The sequence below is a fragment of the Syzygium oleosum genome, unplaced genomic scaffold (genome assembly GCF_021117445.2).
Source record: "Syzygium oleosum isolate NSW1041296 unplaced genomic scaffold, Sole_v2.1 Sole_v2.06, whole genome shotgun sequence".
NCBI lineage: Eukaryota > Viridiplantae > Streptophyta > Magnoliopsida > Myrtales > Myrtaceae > Syzygium > Syzygium oleosum.
Genome location: NW_026607490.1, coordinates 7,420,920 through 7,446,234, shown reverse-complemented (window position 1 = coordinate 7,446,234; position 25,315 = coordinate 7,420,920). Strand labels below are relative to the sequence as shown.

At 40.1% G+C, this 25,315-nt stretch overlaps 1 protein-coding gene across 1 annotated transcript; it reads left to right on the top strand.

Moving 5' to 3' along the window:
• The first annotated feature begins 16,591 nt into the window (after window positions 1-16,591).
• On the top strand, window positions 16,592-17,988 carry LOC115685907 (E3 ubiquitin-protein ligase ATL31-like). Its single transcript, XM_030611052.2, has one exon. It carries the CDS (start codon window positions 16,660-16,662, stop codon window positions 17,794-17,796), a length of 1,137 nt encoding a protein of 378 aa, XP_030466912.1. The 5' UTR covers window positions 16,592-16,659; the 3' UTR covers window positions 17,797-17,988.
• The last annotated feature ends 7,327 nt before the right edge of the window (window positions 17,989-25,315 follow it).

Sequence of the window (25,315 nt, the reverse complement as noted above, 5' to 3'; positions counted from 1 at the left end):
GTCGGAACAACATCTTTCATAACGCGAAAACCGTCTCTTAATGTTTTTTCAATACCAAAAAACTAGTCAAATGGTATTAGCAACAGCAGCAACATCTTGTTTATTGCAACAAGCACAACCTTATGTTAATTACAACCATAAGTGGGCATTAATTGTGGTGGATCGGGTCACATAGTCACTTAAATTTTAAGTCTAACATTGATCATTGCATTCCATTTGATTAATCAAGCTCATAACCACCAACAACGTGTGCAGCATGAAGAACCTCTTGACGAAGTGATTAGCCAATAAATCGCTTAACGAAAATAGTTTATCTTTCCAATCGTGTCAAAACTTCAATAATCCCTTCCCAAACTAAACAAGAATCTTTGAAAATCCATCTGGCTCTCACGCTCAATTACTTATTTAAAATTCTCCTGTCTTTTTTCAATATAATTAGCCTATCCTCGCCTCTATATTCACTAATCTCTGAATTGCTTATAGACTTAATGTTCGCTCCTCTCTCTATCTATATTCCATATTATTACGTTGTTCGTCGCTAACCTAAATTGATCGTGTCTAAATATTGCAAGAATTGCATTATGTAAGCCCTTGAATACAATCCGTGGGAAATATTTATGATAAGATATTCCAAGTTGAAGAAAATCATTGAAAGCTGGAAGAAAATATCCAACACATATGCTTTTTCTGGTCATTAAATTCACTTGGTTTCCTTTGCATATTATCTCAAAATCATATGGAGAAACCAAAGTTTCTAAACCAACTTCCACTTCAGACAACCCACCCTCTTGGAAAATTCTTCTTCATACGAAAACTAGACCAGATACAAACTCATTGGAAGTTTCAACAACCAAACTCGACTGGTAGGGACGACTCATGACATACGTTTGACCCGATCCAATCCGAAAACATCCCTATCCAATACCCTAGAACATATATCAGAATAAGGCTGCCGTACTTTCTTCAATCGATCGAGTAAAGCTGAAATGAACTTATTCTCGGTTCCTGTTTTAGCTAGTTTATGTGATAGTCGCATTTGAAGTGACCAATGATGCATCGTGGGAAACGAGGGAATAATGGATAAGCTTATGACACCTCCTTGGTGCATTGTGAAGATCAAGAACCCTAGAATCACACTTTCCCTATCGTCATTTGGTAATAATACGGTCGACCGTACGACCGCACAGAGCGAGAGGTAAAAGCTGACAGATGTGCGCAGAGATTCTTGCGAAGGAAAGAGAAAAACGAGGCCTACGAATCGAGAAGAGAGATAGAGAGAGAGATAGAGATCTCGAACTTGTATACTGTCAGAGAGAAAGATGAACTGAAAAGGAATCCATGTGACCATACGAAGGAAAACAACGACCACATATTTCTCTGCTCTTCATTTCGTTAAATACAAGAACAATTGGCTGCTGCGGACATAAACATATCGAGCTTCCATTTCCAAGATTAGGGCAAACACGTTGCCCTAGCTAGTCCTAACAGTTTATGGTGTTGTTTTCTGATTTTCATAAACCAACCAGCGTTTCTGTTAACTTCTACTGCACGTCATATAAAAGTTCTTGAAATATCCATGCAAAGTCCCCATGCAAATGCAATGCCATCATATAAATAACAATGCTTCGTAAATCAAAATATATGTGTATGTGTATGTCGAATTCATGTGATTCCTTAATCATTTGCTAAGGATTATATTCTGTGAATGTGAACATGGTTTCCTTTTTCTTCATGGACATTAGCTAGCTTAACACGGTTCGAAACAAAAGGCGAGAATACGTGGCCCTCGTAGAAGCAAAAAAGAAAAACAAAACGGAAATGAAATAAAATAGAGGTGAAATTTATTTATTTATTTTTTAGTGGGATTAGAGTTGTAAAATTAAAATGAGAAGAATTTTTTATACTTTTCGAAGCCGGCCAAAGAAGAGAGTTGTTTGCAATAATCCAAAACATGGGTCAAAAATGGACATGGAGACCCATCCAAAAGGCAACCACCATTTCCCCCAATTTTTCTTCAATCTTGAGTTGACTTAACACTCACAAACGAGAATATTTAAGTTTCTCTATCTAGATATTGCATAAAATCAAATTGAAGGCATTCGTAGGTTGAGTTTGTCCGATTGCTATTAGTATTTAGAGCTCTATATTATATAGTTGAATGATTTAAGAATCTTGAAGTGCTTTCCTCCCTTTACTCATAGAATTAAAAGAAAGATTCAACCCAATCTGGCTCTTCTTAGAACGAATCAATGATACTACTTTTCTAAGAGATACGAGAAGATTTATTTATCAAGAAGCTTACAACGTAAATTTGGATGCATCCCCTTAATCAATGGAACAAAATTAGAGAATCTTGATGAATCGCATGTATCTATTTTGGAGAATATCTGCCGATTGATTGACTATTCATTGGAGCACATACTTCCAAGAACTATATATTTAAATGATTTAATAGAGATTAAGTTAGCGGCTTAGGACCTTCCAATGAACTATATTCTAGTGGACTTGCGTTACGCATATATAAAAGAACAAAAATTGGGTATGCTTTGTTTTTTTAGAAGCCATATTCAAATTCGGTTGAGTTGCTATGGTAATATTTTATGTTGCTTTAAGCATTTTATGTACAAGATGGGATTGAGTCTTTATTTGCATGCCTACTCGCACCCCATTCGATTCGAAAATTTAGAAGTCTTGCCTTTGTTTGCGTCACGCCAGTGCCTTCTTGTGATATTAGAACCGATCCAAACCCGAACCTGGCTATGACATTAACCTTATTGTCTTCATATGACGGTCGCTTGGTATAACACAATACCTGCTGAACCCAAAATGATCATAACCTCACATACCCTATTGTCTCCCTATGAATTATGCGCAGTCTCATCACATAAGAGTCGTCAACGCGAAATTATTGTGAGGTTGTAATTAGAGGTATATTGAATAATAAAAACCTAAGCTGTGTCATCCAGAGTTGGTGAGACACTATGCCATACAAAAAACACATTAGGCTTTATTCAGTAGCAATAGCAGTTGATTCTCCATCAATTTCTTGGGGGCGTCATCAACAGCAACTCTGTCACTATGAACAGACAATCAATGCATTCTTTCCCATATGAGAGCAAATAGTTGAGAACCCTATGATTATTAGCTTATGATGCTACTTATTTAATAAGTTTAAACAAAAAGCATCGACAGCAAGGTGTAGGTAGGGTTAGTTCATTTTGTCGGCAACTGATGACTTTTGAAACCTCTAGAAGAAGAACACTATGTTAAATTACGATCGTTATGGTGGCCAGGTTTACTTTCTATTTCCCACTTCCAACTGGATTAGCTGGAAGTGGAAATATAGTTGCGGAAAGCTTCACTTACTCGTCATCAAAAGATGGAGCACCCAACTAGGGTAGATACAGCAGTGACATCTATGTGCCTAAAGTCAAAACATTTCAGTCCACAACTCCAAATTCATGTGTAACACTAAAAAAGTGTGATAGTCCAAAGCCTAGGATTATTTTACAGATTATCTTATTTCTCGTGTATATTCGACATATGCTTTAAGCGATTTCGTCGTCGAAATACTTAAATGGGTGTACAGGAGGAAGTTCTTGCGCAGACTGGTCAGTTCATTTTGCTTGGAACTTTGATGTACGCCAACAATGCTTAGATTTTCATCTTAGGGATTTAATTTATAATTTGTTTGTTAATCAAATAGAATTTTCAATTTGAATTAACCTAGGGCTTGGCCTGCTCTTTTTTATAATTGAAAGAGAGACCCATTAAGCAATCCAACTATACTTTTTATATGCGTGAATCATGTGATATAGGCTAATTGTGGTCTTGAACCACAAGCCCCACTAGGAGTGATCGGTTCCAGGGTGGGTTGGGTCTAGACCTGGAACCTGAAACCAACCCTGTTATAACCGGTTCCTAATTTTTGGAACCTGAAACCGACCATGTTTTCCTTGGACCCTGTTTTGGAACCGACCCTGTTTTTCGGTCCGGTTTCAGGGTCTACCCAAGAACCTGTTTTTTTTTGTTCCTTTTTCTGGTTTCATTTTTTTCTAGCAAAATAATATATGTAGCAATGAAACGATTCAAATAAAAGATGAATAATAAAACCACTATCTGCCAAAAGTAACAATCCCTAAAATGGGCAATTGAAATTACAATCCATGAAAATTACAATCCAAAAGCACTATGTGGCAAGACATAGTCCAATCGCATAAATCTTTAAGAGTCACATTTCTAGGAATCTGTTCAACATGTTTAGCTCTTTATTTTGCGCCATGATGAGAGCTCCTCACTTCTGTTTCCAAAAATCCGAAGGCTCCGATCCACACATCAGAATTTGATAAACAATTGTCCCATGCCAAAAAGCTCCAGCATCCTTCCCTGCCTTACGAGAGGACAAAAAGCTCCAACTGAAAAGTAATGAATATACAAAGTAGTGATTAGGATTTGGGATCTTGATGATTGCCCACTTGAGGGAGAGTTATAGGTTTGCTGTCTTTTTCTTTTTGACTAAAATGGGACTAACACCAGGACATATATCTAAATATATACACTGACCTTTTGGAGGTGGCCTGAATCCAGCCGTGTTACCAATGGATAGAAACCTCATGGTCCAGCCAAGAACAGAAGTAATGACCATACCCTAAAATCAAGATGAGAAAAGGCCAAGGAGATACTTGTACCAACATATTTAAAGCTTTTCATGCGTTTTTAACTACAGATATGAATTCCAGAGAGTTTCAGATATGAATTCCAGAGAATTTCAGACTTAGCCACAACAAATTCAATCCATGCATTAGAGATCAGAACCTGATATAATCAAACACAACACAACAAAGGGGGTTGATTTCAGCAACCAATCGGGTTTGGGTCAGCATCACATGGTCGATCTGTGAGCTTTTGAGCATACAAAGAACAAAATGTAGAGACAAAATATTTCTTGCCAGAATAAATCATCTCACTGAAAGTCATTACTATGTGAACATACCCAGTTCTTGGACCTAATCTTTACCACAAAAAAGAAACTGTAGAGCTCAGTCGGACTAATCGAGCAAGAAGCAACAACAAGCACTAGAATTCCATGTCACAATCAGTAAACCAACCACAGCAAATCAAGAATTGACCAAATTCAAGGAAAAGAGGGAACACAAATGCCAACATGAGCACACAGAGACGCGCGCGCACTGACACCGCGAAGCTAATCCCACAAACCAACTACGACAATTCCAAAAATTTGAGAGAAGCTTTCACTGATCTAAACTCTAAAGCGGGCGATCTTGCATGAATGATCCAAAGGATGACGACAAGATCATAATAACCAGTTTCGAGTATAATGAGCTTGCAACATAAATAGTTTCGAGTTGAGGCCAACCACTGAAGTCAGGTACGCAACCAACGCTTACATTCTTCCATTAAACAAACTCAGAAGTCCAAGAAGCAAGAGATAAAAGTTTCAAAAAAAAAAAACTCAGACAAACCTGATTCCGCAAGATCAGATGGCGTCTATTCCTTCAAGTCCTTCACTAATCATCAAAACTTAGAGAATCTTCTACACCAACCCAAGCCCGCGGCGAAAAACCCCTAAAACTCGAACGCAAAACCTCAAACTCGAACTCGAACACTTCCCCAACACTAGAACCTTAAAACTCGAACGCAAAACCTCAAACTCGAACTCGAACACTTCCCCAACACTAGAACAGATTCGAAGCTCGAGCTCGAAACCATATGACCTTGCAACAAAAAGACGAAGAAGAGAGACTGAGGGAACGGAGGACTCACGGATCAGCGAGAGCCGGATGGGTGAAGTGAACGAGGAGCCTCCTCGGTTGCGTAATTGCGTTCTTGCGGCGATCGGCGAAGAGAGAACTGAGACAAAGAGAGAACCGAGACAGAGGAGCGGCGAAGAGAGAACCGAGACAGTGATCGTGAATCGTGATCTAGATCTAGGGTTTTTTTTGTTTTTTTTTATATTATCTTAAAACCGGTTCTAAAACCGGTCCGAGTCGATTTTTACTCGGAACCGGAAACCGGACCGGTTCTAACCGGTTCCAAAAAAATGGAACCGGTTCCCGGACCTGTTTTTCGGGTGGGCCGGTCCGGTTTCCGGGTAAACCCGGTCCGGTTGCACACCCCTAAGCCCCACATGTCTCCATGTAGATCCACATAACCGTAGTCTTTCTACCTCCCATTGCATTTTATTATTCGCCATTAGAAGCTAATACTATAGTGGTCGAGTTGAATCAGGCGCTCGTCCTATACCAATTACATCCCGCACATGTATCCTCGTCGCATGTGAAACCAAGAATCTAGAACAAGGTACAGAAAATCAGTCAATAAATAAACAACAACGACTCAATCACGTTAATCAAGACGAAGATTTATCACATTTTTTTTTTTTGTAACCGAGGATCCGCCACCATTCCCCGGGGACGAGCCCGCACAGGTAATCAGAGCGCCTATACCTCGGGGGAGACTAGCCCAGTAACGCACCGCCAGGGCCCCCCACTTAAATTACGGAACCGAGCGGGAATTCAAATCCAGAACCTCTAAGGAGGAAAAGAAAGCGCCCACCAACTCGGCCATGCGCAAGTAGGTAAGATTTATCACATTTTTAAGCCCTTTTTTTCTTAAAATATTACTAAAAAATTTCCACGTCAACGCCGATCATCACGGCCGTGTCTCGTAGGACGGCCAACATTTATATCAGCGATTTCCAGCCAAAATTGGCCGAATTGGCTAAATTGGCGCAAATGTAAAAGGTTTAGGGCTCAATTGGCCAAAAAAAAAAAAGTTTATAACTGAATCGGCACAATTACAATAGGTTTAGGACTTTTTTGGGTATTGTCCCGATATTGGCTAATTGTGGTCTTGAACTTCAAGCCCCGTATGTCTCCATGTAGATCCACTTAACCACAGTCTTTCTACCTCTCATTGCACTCTATCATTCGCCATTAGCAGCTAATACCATATCGGTCAAGTTATATCGAGCGCTCGTCCTACAACCCATTACGTGCCGCACATGTATCCTCGTCGCATGTAAAACCGAGAATCCAGAACGGTACGGAAAATCAATAAATAAACAAAATCACGACGATGATTTATCGCAATTTTTTAAGCCCCCCTTTCTGTTTTTTCGCCTCTCGCAAAATGATAGCACCTCATCGGTGGTGGGGTCTCGCAATCCATGCGTCCTTGGGAAACCCCAATCTAAGCAAGATTTCGGGTGATTAGTGGTTGATGTTAACACCTCCTCCAACGAAAGAGTCCCAATTTAACTCGAAATGGACAGATTGTCGTGGGGGGGAGGCTTCATTGAATCGGGACCCCGATCGGTCCGATTCTTTCAGAAAGCCGACCCAGCCAATGAGCGCTCAAAAACCCTCTCGGTTAAATTCCAAAAGGCGGGATGGGACCTTCGGCTGCACATGAATCTCTCCACACGAAAAAGAAAGGAAGAAAGAAAACGAGCGAGAGAGAGAGAGAGAGAGAGAGAAAGGTTGGAAAATCATTGTCCTCCAAAAAGTTCCAATCATATCTGCTAATCGCCCGCCGACCACCACGGCTACAACTTCCAAGTTCCACCTACCTAGGTTAATTAAGTCTTTAAATTATCATTGCCCATGACCCAAAAGTGCACTATTTTCAATTAGCTTCCTCTTGCTTTCAGCTGAGTTTCCAAGGGATTCAACTAATTTTCTCTCCTTTTCTCGTTTTATTTTTTTTTTTCCGGTTGGAGTCCCTACTATTCTGCTATGTTATCGGAATCGTCGGATCATGAATTGTTTACCTCGACGGGTCTTCGATGCTTTGAAGCGTCTGTCGTCGGGAATATCTCTCTCGAACAATTTAAACTCGGTAGAACAAACAGTCGTGTGCTTATGATCGTGTCGGGCGATTCTAATCGCTACAATGTATACTCAAAAAATGGAAATTATCAGAAGAGCGCTGTCTCTATATGTCTTTTGAAGATGACGCTAAAAGACAAAAACAAATCGAGAAGACAAATCTATACCAAAATTCTCTATTTGCTTCTTTTTTTTTTGGGAGGGGGGAGGAGGGGGGGAGTCTCTAAAATTCAGCTAAATTATGAGAATCATCTGATCGAATCATTTACCTCGACGGGTTTTCGATACTTTGAAATGCTTGTTGTCGGCAATATCTATCTCGAACAATTTAAACTTTGTAAAACAAAGAGTCGTGCGCTTATGATTTAATTGTGTCGGGCGATTCCGATAGCTACAGTATATACTCGAAAAAAATGGGAATTATTAGAAGAGTACGGTCTCTATGTGTTGTTTGAAGACGGCATTAACGGACAAAACCAAATCTAGACCAAAATTCTCGATTTGATTTTTTTTGGGTGGAGTCCCTACTATTCTACTAAGTTATAAGAATCGTCCGATCGAATTATTGACCTCGACAGGTTTTCGATACTTTGAAATGCCTGTTGTCGGCAATATCTCTTTCGAACAATTTAAACTTTGTAGATTAAAGAGTCGTGCGCTTATGTTTTTATCGTGTCGGGTTATTAAAAAGTGGGAATTATTAGAAGAGCGCGGTCTCTATATGTCTTTTGAAGCCGACGTTAACAGACAAAACCAAATCTAGACCAAAATTCTCAATTTGCTTTTTGGTCATGGAGATCGTCCGGCCAAAGGAAAAAGGCGACTGATTGTGTTTTGTCCGGCGAATGCGGCTTTGAAACTCTCAAACTTGGGCCCCAAAATGTTCAAAAAAAATAAAATTAAATTGCGTTCTATGGCCATATAGCTAAGAATAATCTTCAAATCCCTCTTGCATCTACCGTCAAAAATTTCAAATCGGTGCACGTGTGTCATATTTATTATCAACTAACTTTTGTGTTCCGAACGGGTAGACACATGCCACGTTCGCTCCAACTTCTTGTTTGGTATACTCGCGATAAATCTACCATTTATTAACTTTCGTTGAATATTCCTATTAAATTGGTCACGTGAAAAGACACATAACAAACAACTAGGATAATCAGCGTGTGATGTGGATCCGACGTGTAAATTCAACATAAATGGGTGGGATAATTACACAAATGGTCCCTGAATTCAATATGCAACGTCATCCATGAATTTTTAATTTGTTCAATGTGGACTCTGAACGTTATTCTAATGTGCAATGTCATCCTCGAAATTGTTCAATGTGGTCTATGAACTTTTGATACATGTTCAATCTAGTCCCTAAATTATATGAGAATGTTCAATGTTGTTCCTCAACTTGAATAAATGGCAAGACAACATTGGACATTTTCATAGATTTCAAGGACTGAATTGAACATGTACCACAAAGTTCAGCAACCACACTGAATAAATTAAAAATTCATGGATGACATTGAATAATGGGCTAGAGTTCAAACACCACATTGAACAAATTAAACATTCAGAGATGACATTGCACATTAGGCTAAAGTTCAGAGATTTGCTAATTTTGCGTCATTTTCCCTCAACGGGTCACCCAAGCGTCATCATTTTAGAGAAGCCCAATCTGAAGAAAACGAACTCTGAAGAAAACGAACTGAGATTTGGAATTTGCTAATTTTGCCTTAAGAACTCCCTTGCGTTTTGAAATATGCTAAAATACATGATTTTGCCCCAATTTTTGTAAATCTATCACAAGTGTACTAGTTTGGTATGTTTTGTGACACGAAAATCAGATTGGGGTACATGGACCACGTGTGTACCGATATGGGTGTACTAGTTTTATAACACGAAAATTAGATTAGGACAAATATAGCATGAGTGTACCGATATGTAATTTTTTATTGTATCGACCCCTCTTTTAATTTGTAAGAGAAAAAAACTTAGTGATTTGTGACACTAAATCCACAAATAGAGTAACATGACTATAGTTGAATTCAAGAACTTAGTGATTTTCAATTGCACTTTTTGAAAAGTTTTGAGATACTTTCATGATAAGTCCGAAGACTTTCACTGCATTTATCTTAAATAGAAATTACTAAATCGGGAAAAAGAGTCCTTGGCAAAATAATCTAGAAAAAGGAAAAATTATAATCCAGCTATTGTCCAATTTTTTTTAAAAAAAAAATTTCTGGTGTTGATTACAAATATTGAGATTTGACGTAAAGGCGATATGTTTTTTTTTTTTTGTTTGCTTGGTAAAAGACGTAAAGGTCATTTGACACGATGCATTTTGGAAAGAGCACCTTAGACAAAATTCCCCAAATCACACCGTCCGTACAGGTTGGGTCCTCATGATAAGATCCGGTGTACCGCCACCCCGTCCGATCCTCGCCCCGTCCGACCCACGGGGAAAAACCAACGGCGCAACAGAAGGAGGAAACCATTCGTTTTACGGCGGTTTTCCTCTTGGTTTTTCCCCCTTGCCTTCTCAAAAAAAAAAGGCCAAAAAAAAAAAGAAGAAGAAAAAGAAGAGAGAAAGAACAAAGACACACGCCTCATCGGACGCCACGTGCACCCTGCCTCCTTGTCGCTTCGAAAACGGTATTTCGCGCATCGGGACGCATCTCGTGATTGCAACCTTTGAAGGGAACGGGGTAAGTTCCGCGTGATTCGTGTGTCATGTACAGATAATCAAATTGATCGATTTTGCAACACGATTTCTCCGGCCGAATCTATCGAGAAGAAAGTACGAACAAAGCAGGAATCCTTTCGCTCTACTAGTCCCGTTCGAGTTCTCGATCGAGACGACCGAGGCCGAGCGAGGCTGCCGCTCCGTCGCCTGCTCGCTGGACGATGTTTCCAGATCTGAAGTCACGAGGAGAAGAAAAGAAAAAAAAGGAGAGAGAGGCCGTACTAAGGCGCGCTTATTTTACTGAAAAATAATGATTTGGAAAACATCTCGGCAAAAAAAATCGCTTATATGCTAAAGCTTTGTTTTGTTTTTTTCTTGCCTTAAAAAAGAGGAAAAAGAAGCAAGACGCCGCGTGCACCCGACCTCATTGTTGCTTCGAAAACGGCATTTTTATGCATCGGATGCATCTCGTGATTGCAACATTTGAAAGAACTAGTAAGTCCTGCGTGATTAGCATATGTTATGTAAGGTAATAAAATCGATCAATTACACTATAATAATCATAGGATCGATAAGTGAAGTATTTTCTCCGGTCGAAGCTATCGAGAAGAAAGTACGAACAAGGTCGGAATTCCGCACTCTACTAATCCCATTCGAGTTCTCGATCGAGACGACCGAGCGAGGCCACCTGCGCCATCTCCTGCTCAATGGACGATGTCTCCAAATCCGAAAATCACGGAAAAAAGAAAAAAAAAAAAAGAGGGTTCATACTAGGGTGTGCTTATTACGCGGAAAATGAACAGTTGGGAAAATATTTTCCTCAAAGTAATCGTTTATATCGTCCGAAATAATTAGTCGATGAGAAATATTTTCATTATCGCCAACAATTTATGCCTAAAATATTTTCCCAAATTATAAAAATATTTCTCGTTCGTTCGTTCATTCATTTTTGTAAGCAGTGTTTTCTAAGCCATTCATATTCCGCGAAAAAAACGAAATCTATACGTCTGATCCACGTGTTATCCACACGAATACACGAAATAGTATTAGTGTTTTTTAAATATGTATTTATCACGACTGTTTGAAAGTAGATTCGACCAATAAAATAAACAAAAAAAGAAGTAGCTGATTTTAAGGGAAGATAATGATATATTCATGATGCCCCAATAGTCACTTTCGGAGCTGGGAACATGGTGGGGCCCCGCGATTTGTCACGTCAGCCTCGCATCTTCGTGCTTTTGAATAGATTTTGGTCTCCCCAAATAGGTCTATGCTAAGCCTTTTTAATTTTATTTAATTTTTTTAAAAAAATTAATTCCGTTTTCTTTTTAATTTTCAAATAATGTGATGAGATCTAATCCACATGTTAATGGCCGTGGGCGATAATATACCCCCCATTTAGAGGCTAGGCTAGACCTCGTTCCCCGTGAACCTAAAATAGTGTCACGACTTTGCTAGACCATATGATATGTCCCATTAAATAACATAAGAGCTAACATTATTCCAATTCCATCACCTTTTAGCTCCAATTATGATTAAAAAAAAAATTGGATTCGTGGCAAATCTATGGCGGTTTCTTAACGATGTCGACCTTTCGAAGTGTGACGATGTTCGGGAGGCGGGACTCGTGTTGAAATTAATCAAAGAATCAAGTAGAGCCTCGGAATTTCGTGGCGTGCCGTTACGGGCAAAATCACTTTTCTTTTTTTTTTCCGGCGAAGGCTCTGTGCGTGGTGAATTATGTTGCGCTAATTAAAGAACTATGCTCGTGCAATGATTGGAATAATTTATCCCATGATTTTATAAAACCACATGAAGAATAATCATATTGGAAAATGGTTCGTGCAAAAAAAATTATGTTAGGGGAGAATAATATAAATGGTTTATGAACTTCAGTCCAATATGGAATATCGTTCATGAACTTTTAATTTGTTCAATGTGAATCATGAATTATTGAAAAATATTTCATGTAGTCATTTTGTTTGCTCGAACGATAAATTAGACGTTATTTGATGATCTGAATGATTATATGTTGAGTTGTACTTTTAAAAATGATAAGTCAATACATCCATCTTTTTATCCATCTACTTTAGAATAGGGAAAAAATTAGCACCTTAACACATCTATCGTTATTTAATGACGTTGATTATTATATCCTGATTTGAGATGAATATTATACTCGGCTTATCAAAATTTAACTATTTTTTGTTGCTCACCGTCAAACTTAACGGATTTTGAAAGCCACCGTTAGCAGATTCCATTAACTTTCAACTAAAGTGAGGACAGCATTGAACATCTTCATATAGTTGATTGGCTAGATCAAATATTTTCTAATAGTTCAAGGACGGTAATGCACGTTAAATCAAAGTTTATAGGCCAAAATTTATTCCCATTGCGTTTAGGGTACTAATGACGCGTGCTAACCCTAATTAACCGCAGGCTCCGTGGGCCCATTTGAGCTGGATTTGGAAACTCATCCTCCCCCATACAGAAACATTAGCAAAGTGAGAACTCGATGCTTCTTCGAGTGAAAAGTGTGAAAAGGAACTTCGACAATGATTAGCTCCCCTCGTGATCGAATTACTCCAAATCCACGATCGTATCACGTAATCATGGTTACTTTGAACCTAAAGCAAAGTTCCAAAAAGCATAGCTATATGCAGATCGATAAGCCTAGAGATCTAGCCACCGAGAGAGAGAGAGAGAGAAAAGAGCTTGAGCTTGTGACTCTCTCGTGTCCATTTCCTTGTTCATGTTCCCCAACCATCGGTCCAGAATCGGAGTTGATAATGCAAACAGGTGAATCAAAACATCTTGTTGGGTCGTGGAAATAATGATCGTTTGTCAAGATGTAATCCATTCTCTTCCGTGAAACAGCGCTCGTGGTTATGATGCCCCGGCGCATCATTTTGTCCCGGGCCTCCTCCCTTGGACGGGCGCGTTAATCGAGTGAACGATGCGCCCCGGAGGAGGATGGCGGATAAAGGCGGGCGGGAGGGGGGGGTTTCGGTGGTGGTCACCGACCTCCGGTCGGTCGGTAGATGCGCCTTGCGATTTGGCTCGTGAGAGATTTTACGGGTATCGTTTTTTTTTTTTTTTTTCACTCCCTAGTGAATTCCGAGATTAATGTCCACCGACCAAATTCTTATGTCCGCCACCACACCTTCAATTCAATCAAGCTAGCGGCTAAATGTTGAATTTGTCCATTTAGAAGACTTTCTTTTTCCTTGTCTTTTTCTCTCTCTCTTTTCCATTTTAAAAAAAAATGGAGAACTACACTACTAGTTGAATTGAAGACTATGCAAGCAAAAAAAAAAAAAATTTCAGAGAAAAGATTGAAAAAAAAAAAAGCCCATGGACCGCCACCTATCGTGGGCCTCATTTGGAAATAGAAATCCATCCAATTCATTGAGTTGAGAATTGGCATGGTTTGGTTTATGCAAGAGGCAATAACAACATTAGGAACATCACCTGAAAGGTAAAACCTAGGCGATTTACCTTTTTTTTTTTCTTTTTATGAGATCATCCTATGCTTTAACTATAGTTACTCGACTCGAGATTTATCTATCTACACTCGAAAGCCCGTCGATGAAATGCATGCCGAGTATCGACAGCCCGCGTATCTCCCGTATTTAATGACTATGGCGATCTCACAGCCTAAGATCATATCGAGTTCTTCTCTATTTTTTTTTCTCGTGGAATCATTGTAAAGTTGTTTAGAATATTTATTCCTAACATGTCTTTTGTATGTATAATTTTTTTTTTGCTAACTCATGCCGGTCTCATCGACCAACTTTACGAAAGCATTTTGTCACATGTATTATTATATCATGCCTCAGAAAACTTGCGAAAACTACCGGATGTTGCAATTAAATCGACACGAAATCACTAAAAAATTAATAAATGTTTAACGTGGTTCGGTCCGAATATCGGTCCTTACCCTACGGAGAAAGCCACTAGCAAATAATTGGCTAATTAATCGGAGAATTGCAGAGTGACGATCAACTCACACATTCGAGTATCTTTCAATTCTAATTTATATCAAAACCCGCAAGCGTTTATAAAGAAAACGACTGTTCGGGCCTTGAAATCATGGCACAATCCACACCTAATTTATATGAGCTCCTATTTTTTTTTTTTTACTCTGCGCCAATCTTAGATTTGATTTGCTCCTAGGAAAAAAACAAAAAAAATCAAACCCTCGATGACGGTGTACTCACTTGAGCAATTCTGATCCAAATAGAAAAGTGATTTGTTAGGATTTCTTTCCGAACATATTCCGATTAACAAAAAAAAAACCAATATACATCCTTTGATCGAATTGAGTTTCGCATACCAACTCAAACTCGAGATATAATTCAATAAAATAAAATAAAATGTCTATCTATTGACGACACGAGACTAAACAAGGATTTTCACGGCACGTGAGAGCGATAACGAAATTCGCGTTAAGTAAAGTTTTGTCAAATCGTGACACGCTATTGTACATGAGATTGAAATCCTTTCTTCACGTTCGATGTCCTTGTTCCCCTCCCCAAACACTAAATCGGTCCCGGTCGAGATAGCTGAACCGACGACTACTTGACGCTCCAAACACGGTACACGGTACTAACACTTAATCTTGTAAAATGAATAATATGCCATATCAGCGCGTTACTTAATTTTGGCAATGACACTAAATTGGTCCGGCACTTATCGACACACCTATCAACAGTTGTCTTGCCAACATTTCTAGGTCCCATTACACGAAACCGTAAATAAGTAATCAACTTTCTTTCCTCTTTTTTCATGAAATATATATACACATACTTAGTTATAGTATAGGATAATGACATAAACAATCCTTAAACTTTAACCCAATGTACAATGTGATACCCAAACTTTTAATTTATTCAATATCGTCCCCTAACACAATTTTAGTTTCAAACCATATGGTATCATGTAGTGGGAAAAACCGAAAAAGAAAAGTGATCAATTCCATTGGACCGAAAATCGAAACCGGACCGGACCACTGGTCCCGTTCTCGGTTCTAGGATCAATCGGTTTAGTTCCTGGTTTCCGCTCGGGAACCGATCACCTCTAGTAAATAATGATTGATTTACTAATAAAAGAGGGAATGATTGCCCACTATTAATCTCCCGTAATTAATATAATTATTTATTAATCCAACGAGATCATCCTATAAAATTTTTGTGGGACCCACGTATTTTTGATGCAGTACATTGAATCATTCATTACATCAGGCACGAGATAAACTCGCAAGGAATATCTGTGCCCGAAATTAATACTAAAGTTAACATATAAATATTCGGCTTTTAAGGTAGAATTTCGAAATTCGAAATATCTCCTCCTAAACATAATTGTTTTCACATAATTGCTTTCACATAATTGTTTCAACCAAAAAAAACATAATTCGTTTCACAAAGCCATACCAAATAAAATATGCATACGCGATTACATATCGAGAAAGCACAATTTATAGATGAAACGACGAATAGTGAGAAAAAAAAATGACACAAATAATTTTTGAATTTTGATCAAATGCGCAACATGATCTCTGAATTTTTAATTGGATCAATGTGATCCCTGAACTTTAGTTCAATGCGCAATATAGCTCCTGAACTTTTAAATTGTTCAATGTAGCCCTTTGAATTTTTTTATAAATGTTCAATTTAATTCATATACTATATGAAGATGTTCAATGTTGTCTTTGAAGTTGAATCAATGGAAATACAACATTGCACATTTTCATATAATCTAAGAATTGAATTCAGGAGCCATATTTCACATTGCGGTAAAGTTCAGGGACCGCATTAAATAAATTAAAATTTTAAAATTCACGTTGACATCGGGCCAAAGTTCGGGGATCATTTGTCATAATCCCCAAAAAAAAAAAAACAATTGATCGAATTTTTTTCTGTCATCTTGGTTTTTAATTGTTAAATATGGAAAAAGCAAAAGGCAAAATAGGTTTTGAAGTTCTGAGTCGCCCGGTTGACTTGGACGTCATCCTTGACTCGCCCCCACCCCCCGACGCTTCCCACGCAGCTTCCTCCTTCACTTCACGTGCTTCTCCCTCCGTCGAACCCTGAAAAGGCGAACAAACTCTCCGTCTTTCTCTCACTCCCACTCATGCCTCCGATCTCGCATCCACCGCCGGCACGGCGGAAGCTCGCCGCCGCCGCCGCCGCTGCCTCCGCCGCCCTCTTCCTCCTCCTCCTCCCGACCCTTCTCCCTACCGCCGCCGCCCAACCGGCGACTGCTCCGCCGAGCGGCGACTCCTCCTCCACCGTCCCGGCCAACGGCGCCTTCAACCCCTCCGTCGCACTCGTCTTGCTCGCCATCATCGTCGTCCTCTTCCTCCTCACCTCCTTCTCCGCCTACATACTCCACTGCTCCCCCGCCCCCGAGGGATCCATCGGCCGCGCCGTCCGCTCGCTCCGCCGCCTCGCCGCCCCCCGCGGCCTCGACCCCGCCGTCATCGAGACCTTCCCGACCGCCGTCTACTCCGCCGTGAAGGGGCACAGGATCGGCGAGGCGTCGCTGGAGTGCGCCGTGTGCCTGAACGACTTCGAGGACGACGACACGCTCCGCCTGATCCCCAAGTGCGACCACGCGTTCCACCCCGAATGCATCGGCGCCTGGCTCGCCTCCCACACCACCTGCCCCGTCTGCCGCGCCGACCTCGCCTCGCAGCCGACCGGCGACTCGGAAGGTCAACCCGCCGAGCCGGGCACCGAGCCGCCGCGGGTGGAGGTGACCGTCGTCGAGGCGGCTCCGCCCGATGGCGGCGCGCTGGAGAGGAGCCCGCGGGAGCGAATCCCGCCGCCAGATCCATGGGACAAGAACGGGGGCGGCAGCTTCAATAATCGCAACCGAACACGCGGCTCCGGCAGGATCCGGAGATTTTCTCGGTCGCACTCGACCGGGCACTCGCTGGTCCGACCGGGCGAGGACACGGAGCGGTTCACCCTGAGGCTGCCCGCCGAGGTGAGGAAGCAATTGATGGACCGGCCCGGGCCGGTCCTGCCCCAGGAAGGCTGCTCGAGGCGAGGATACCGGTCCGGAGGCGAAGGGAGCAGCCGAGGGAGGTACTTCAGGAGGCCGGACCGGCTGGACCGGGCGGCCAAGTCGGAGAGGTTCAGTAGGATGCCGTCGTTCTTCGCGCGCGTGTCGTCGGCCCTCTCGCCTAGAGTGGCTGCTGCCGCCGCCGGCGGAGGCGGAGGGTCCTCTCGGGGTTTGGTGCAACAGGCTCGACCGGCCATCTAATGGCTAAATTAGTGACATCGCCGAAAAAGATAGGGACAGTTTCGGGAATTTCGCAGGGATTGATTTGTTTTTCGTGGGTGATTGCCAAAAATTTGTCAAATTTTAGGAGATTAGTGACAATGGATAGGAAGCTTAGAAAATTATGTGAGCAAATTTTTTAAATTGAAGTTGAGTAAAGAGATTGGTTAGTCATCTCGTGTTTGTTTTAACATCGTTTTTTCAGATGAATTAGGGTGTTATGTAAATCAATGACAATGATTGCAAAATCGGAAAAAATAAAATCCGAGAAATTATTAATTTTTAATTTAAAAATGATTTGATCCGAATATTTTAATTTTTTTCTCAGTAAGATGGAAAACGATGATGAAATTTACTAGTGCAAGGATATACAAAGCGGGAAGTTATACGAATGTCTGCATCTATTTGCTTGTTCGAGTTTTGCCTATATGTATCAGCCAAGCATTTCAAAGGAGATATGATTAAATCCCTTATATCTTTTGCAAATTTTGGACTTTAGATGATAAATGTAATAAATATCCCATCCCCAAAACTATTTAATATCAAACCTTTTTAGGTTGCGCGAATTCCTATAATTAGTAAAGAGTGTGGCCGATGCTTCGGAAAAATATATAGTGTTGTACATTAAGTACCATTTCGTCTCACTTATTAAGGGCGTGAAGAGTTAAAATAAATTAATCGAGGGCCATTTTTTTTGTCCATGACCAAAAGGAACGAAACCCACTCTTTTTCTCATGACTAAAAATTAGGATAATACTGCCCGTGCGATGCTCAAATTGGATAAATACTTAAAAACGATATAATGATATTACTGTCATCGCGAAATACAAAATAAGTTATCTCAAAAATTAAAACTACCTCCTCACTCTCACAAACACAATTACCGTACATGATAATTTCTACTGTCTAAGTTTCCAGTTGAAAAAAAGAAAAGAAAAAAGTCCGCAATGCCAAGAAGACCAATCATTCAAACATCAATGCCTCAAATTTTTCATCGTATAATATATTCTATTAATTAATTCCAAACGATGAATTAAGTTTGATAAAAAGTAAGGATCAAATAAATTAAACAGGGAGCGAAATGTTAGATATAATCATTAAAAAAAAAATTCAAGAAGACACAAAACCACCCTGTTATTAAAATTCATTTTGTGCGACACGTATACATTTTGTCTTGAATTTTTTTTTTGTGTGTTTCGAATGGTATTTTTTTTTTTTGGGTCGAATTTCGAATGGCATTTTGCTAGGTAAAAAGTAGGGATATTAATAGAATGAAGTATGAAATAGAGAGCGGAATAAAAATACATAAATCCAAATTTTCGAGAACTTTAACCTTATCACATCACATTACATGGCACTTAAGACGATCACATGGAAGTTCCAAAATCCCCAGTTGACAAAACGGGCCAAATTCCACTTGGGAAGTGAAAAGGACGTCCTCCAAATTGAAAGCTCCACCACTTTTGCAGGATCGCAGAAAGAGAGAGGGAGGGAGTAAATGGAATGTGAGAAAAATTGTGGCAAAGGGTCAGAAGAGTCGTCACTAATTCGGCTGCTTTCATCCAATTTCTATGGGCAATGATACATGCTGCTGTTAATTTCTTTGTGAAGAAGGCCAAATGAAGACCAACTTCTAATGCTATGGGGAAAAAAAAAAAACACAAACTAATTTTTCGAGAATTAATCGGATTGGAGCTATAGCGCCGTCGGTTGTTGTGACGTGCAACATCATTCCATCTTTTGAAAATCCTAGAAAATTGTGCTGAAATTAATGCGATCTTCATGTGCCATCTCCATCAGGGCAAAGCAAAAATTATAACTTTTTTAAAAACAGCAGGAGAAGGAAGTTGCGTCATGCACTGCGTCACTTCATGCATTGCGATTGCCTTGCTGTTTTCTAAGCCCCGATAAGCCGGGCCTGATTATAGATAGGATTCACAGATTAAGTTATGACAAACCTTTGACTTGATGGGGAGAGGAGGGAATCGCGCCACGTGTCAATGAATTGTGACGAAACTATTACTGTTTAACTTTTTAAAGTATGTGTCCAGCTATTGTGCACATGTTTTTTTTTCCCGACATCGGCCAATACGCACATTAACATTATTTAAAATCGATAAAAACACGTGAAGAATCGTGGGACAATATTTCTCTCTCATATGACGGTTGGAATTCGAACATTTATTTAAGAAAAGGGAAAAAACCACCAAAAACCCCAAACTTTGTCATCTGTGACACATTTATCCCGAATTTTTTTTTGTGACATCAAAAATCCCGAACTTTGCTTTTTGTGACACATTTACCTCAATATATTTAGTCTATGGGCATTTTCGTCTTTTTTGCTTTTTCTTTTTTTTTCCTTTCCGTGAGGAGGGCCTCGCCGATCCGGCGAGGGCCGCCCATCGCCGGATCCGGCGAGGGGGCCCTCGCCGGCGTCGAGCGAGGGCGGCCCTTGCCGAGATCCGGCGAGGGCGGCCCTCGCCGGCGTCGGGCGGCCCCTCGCCGGCGTCGGGCGAGGTTCGCCCTCGCACAGGTGAGCGAGGGCGGCCTCGCCCGACTCGAGCGAGGTCGACCCTCGCCGGCGAGGCCGTCCTCTCTCCGCGGCCTCCCGGTGAGGTTGGGCCTCGCCATGGTCGGGCGAGGCTCGCCCTCGCCGCGCCCTCCGGCGAGGGCTCGAGCCTCGCCCGACCAAGGCGAGGCTCGCCCTCGCCGGGCGAGGCCGTCCTCGCCAGGGGCCGGTTGCCGGACCGGCGACCGGCCCGAGGAAGGAGGAAGACAACCAAAAAAAAAATTGGAAAAAAAAGAAAAAAAAAGGAAAAAAAATAAAAATTCAAAAAAATATTAAAGTTGTCCACGTCGGCGCCGGTGACCGGCCGCCGGCCGGCAGGCATCCACGTAGGCAAATTCCGGTCTAAATTGGCCGGAAGGACTAAATTGGCACAAAAACAAAAGGTTTAGGACTGAATTGGCACCAATTTAAAAGGTTTAGGACTTAATTGGCACCAAAAAAAGGTTTAGGACTAAATTGGCACAAATGCAAAAGGTTTAGGATGAATTGGCACCAAAAAAAGGTTTAGGACTGAATTGGTACTAATACAAAAGGTTTAGAACTTTTTTGGCACTTTTCCCCTCAACTCCATATCTTTGCTCTACTTGAACAAACACCTTCAGCTTCTACATGGAATAAGCCAATTTCCCGGACGATATTTCATACCTGATTAGCCGATGATCTAAAGACCATCCAGTCGTTCATACTCCAATTGACAGTGTCCGCAAGGCAATCAATCATAAAGCCTGAGTATTTAGCCTAAACAATAGCACGAAACTTCCTAACGACGAAGGGAAGGAGGGAAAAACGAAGTTTGTTTACGCGGCAATGAGATCTCACTGAAAAATGCTTTTTACCGGTTTTAACAGGAGTTCGAGACTAGTCCTGCAGAATACAAAGATGGCATAAACTCTTCAGCATGAGACATCTATTAGCAACTAGTAAGTATTAAGAATACATTGGTAGCTCTATAGCAAGGGAGGGTATTTATCAAGCTCGATGAATTGAATACTGCGGCCTGTAGCATCAATCATATCTTTCCATGGAGGTAATGTAAAGAATTTCTCAATATATATACACTAATTCTTAAAGAACAATCAGATCCATATATGAATGTAGAACACCATAAAAATAAAATAATAATAATACACACAGCGAAATTAAAGCGTACCTATTTGAACCATTGTTATTCTCTAAGAAAAGAAATAGATCAACGTTCTACTGGAATGCTGATCTTCTTCTCTTTGGCCTATTTCGATATAGCAGCTTTCAATGGGATAAAGCGACCGATAGGTATAACCTACCCTTTTATAGGCTAGAGAGGGGACCTAGCAAACTCTAATCGTTAGTGCGTTAACTGGGCCCCTCCCATCACGGGCTTCAGTTAAACACAATTGCCTACACTTTGCTGCTCAACTAGGCCTGTTATTTATAGATGCCGAAACCCAATTCAATAAGATCACTAAAGGGTACAACACATATATTGGAATATCCATTAACCCGAGTATTTAAAATAGAAAATCAATTAATTAATGTAAGCCCATATTATAGGAAATTTCCAACATTCCCCCACTTGGGCTACATTAATTAACCTCTTTTTTTTTTAGAATGATTTTATTTCGAAAATGACACTCTCAGTTAATAACTAAAATTTTGTTTTATGTGGCCACGATTTAAAAAATAAAATAAATAATAATAATAATAATAATAATAATAATAATAATAATAATAATAATAATAATAATAATATTCCAATAATGGCATCTCAAAACCAACCCAATCCTTTATAACCTCAATAGAGGACTATGGTGGTCAAAGTGTTCATGGATCATAGGCCTAGTGGTGTAGTAAGAAATAGTGCCAACATGTGATCAAACATGCACTATTCCTTATCGGTCCTCAACACAATTTCTCAACGACATGAAACTGCATCACCACAATTTCTAAACAATATGAAATTGCCTTAGTACAATTTCTAAACAACATGAAATTGCACAACTATGTCACAATTCAACATGAGATCTCAAAATTAGTGACATCCAGTCATCTTTAAACTAAAATATGTTTAAAGATACTGTTTTATATTTCCATCTCTCAGTCGACATAGCAAAAATAATGATGAAAATCAAAAGTAAATGCTTTAATAAAGATCATAAAAGGCATTATCAGTTTGCATATAATCACAATATCCAGATAAACAAACTATGCAAAACTCCCACTAACAAAAGGAATCAAAAGAATCTAAAACACCCATATTGTTTACATGTTTTTTAAACAGAATGGGTTGTAAAGCTTTTGTTAGAGGATCAGACAACATGGACTCAGTTATAATATTCTCGATCACAACAGCTCCCTTTCTGACCAAGTCCTTAACAGTATAATATTTTATCTCCATGTGTTTAGACGCATTGCTGATTTTGTCATTCTTAGAATAAAACACGGTTGCGGTGTTGTCACAATAGATGACCATCGGTCTTGTAATAGAGTCCACAACCCACAATTCTGAGATCAAATTTTTGAGCCAAACAGCCTGAGTTGAAGCACCATAACAAGCTACAAACTCAGCATACATTGTAGAGTTCGTAATTAAGGTTTGCTTTGTGCTCTTCCAAGAAATAGCACCTCCAGCCATCATGAAAATATATCTAGAAGTCGATTTTCTGTCATCTGAACAACCAGCAAAATCCGCATCTGAATATCCAATCACCTTTAGATCCTCTACTCTGCTATACACAAGCATAAATTCTTTTGTTCGCTGCAGATATCTCATTACTTTCTTAGCTGCAACCCAATGTTCATGACCTGGATTCGATAGATATCTCCCAAGAGTATTCACTGCAAAAGCAATATCAGGTCTGGTACATACTTGTGCATACATAAGACTGCCAACTGCACTAGCATATGGAATATTCTTCATTGCTTCTTTTTCAACATCATTTTTGGGGCACTGTTCTATGCTTAATTTATCTCCTTTCACAACAGGAACTTCACCAACCTTGCAGGTGTGCATATTGAATCTTTTCAAAACGCGGTCTATATAACTTTTCTGAGATAATCCCAGAACCTTCTTAGATCTATCACGATGAATCTCAATGCCTAAAACATAAGAGGCTTCCCCAAGATCTTTCATATCAAACTTTGAAGATAGAAAACCTTTTGTGTCATGCAACAGATCAACATCTCTACTAGCAATCAAAATGTCATCTACATAAAGTATTAAGAAAATATATTTACTCCCACTTACTTTCATGTAGATGCATTGATCAAATTTGTTTTCTTCAAAGCCAAACGATCTCACAACTCTGTCAAACTTCAAGTACCACTGACGTGATGCTTGTTTGAGACCATATATAGACCTTCGAAGGTTGCACACCATATGCTCCTTTCCAGCTTCTTTAAACCCCTCAGGTTGCTGCATATATACTTCTTCATCCAAATCTCCATTTAGAAAAGCTGTTTTGACATCCATCTGATGAAGCTCTAAATCAAAATGAGCCACCAATGCCATAATTATTCGAAAAGAGTCTTTAGTGGACACGGGAGAAAAGGTTTCAGTGTAATCAATGCCTTCTCTCTGTGTGAATCCCTTCACAACCAATCTTGCCTTGAATCTCTCTATGTTACCTTTATTGTCTTTCTTGGTTTTAAATACCCATTTGCAGCTAATCGGTTTGTGCCCATCAGGTAGATCAACGAGTTCCCATACTTGATTATTTGACATGGAAGTCATCTCATTCTTCATCGCTCCTAACCATTTATCTGCCTGATCACTATCAAGAGCTTCTTTGAAGGTCACCGGATCAACTGTATGTCCAATGTCAAAATTAGTTTCTCCAAGATAGACATGATAATCATTCAAAAGCGTCGGTCTTCTTTGTCGTTGTGATCTTCGCACATGCACTTCTGGAGTTGGATCATTCATCTGGGGAGTTTATTCCGTAACAGAAAGGTCTATCGTCATATTTCCAATATCTATTTCTTGCTGGGTTTCCGCTCTGCAAATCTCTCGCACGGAGTCATCATTCAAAATGGGCAATGAAATAGAGACTGTATTGTTTGGTTCCTCCCTTTGAAAGGATTGAGAGGAACTCTCTTCAGCAACATCCAACTCCAGGAATTTAACAGTCTGAGACTCACAATTCTAGTGCCACGAGTAGGACAATAGAACCTATACCCCTTAGAATGATTAGGGTATCCAATAAAGTAACACCTAGTAGTCCTGGGTTTAGTCTTCTTCAGCGAAGGATCATAAATTTTCACCTCTGCAGGACACCCCCAAACTCGAAAGTGGTTCAAGCTTGGTTTTCTCTCCGTCCATAACTCAAAAGGTGTTTTCGACACTGATTTACTGGGTACACGATTCAATATATAAGCTGCTGTTTTAATTGCCTCACCCCATAAGTATTCAGGCATATTAGATCTGCTCATCATACTTCGTTTCATCTCCATGAGTGTGCGGTTTCGCCGCTCAGCTACACCATTCTGTTCAAGGCTCCCAGGCATTGTATACTGAGCGACGATACCACAGTCCTGTAAATATTTAGCGAATGGTCCCATTTGCTGTCCAGTCTCAGTATATCGCCCATAATATTCACCACCACGATCAGATCTTACAATCTTGATTATCTTTCCCAATTGTTTCTCAACTTCAGTGCGAAATACTTTCAACATGTCAAGAGCATCAGCCTTCTCCCTAATCAAGTAAACATAGCAATAACGGGAGAAATCATCAATAAAGGTGATGAAATACTTATTTCCACACAAGGTGGTTGAATATGGCCCACTAATATCTGTATGAATTATCTCTAACAGATTTTGACTACGAGTAGCGCCTTTCTTCTTGACTTTAGTCAACTTTCCCCTCACACAATCAATACAAATCTCAGTATCATTTGAGTCAAGAGGAGGAAGGATATCAGCTTTGATAAGCCGATTTACCCTTTCTTTGGAGAT

What these genes read in the sequence shown, in the direction of transcription:
- LOC115685907 (XM_030611052.2), top strand. Translation starts at nt 16,660, where the DNA reads ATGCCTCCGATCTCGCATCCACCGCCGGCACGGCGGAAGCTCGCCGCC.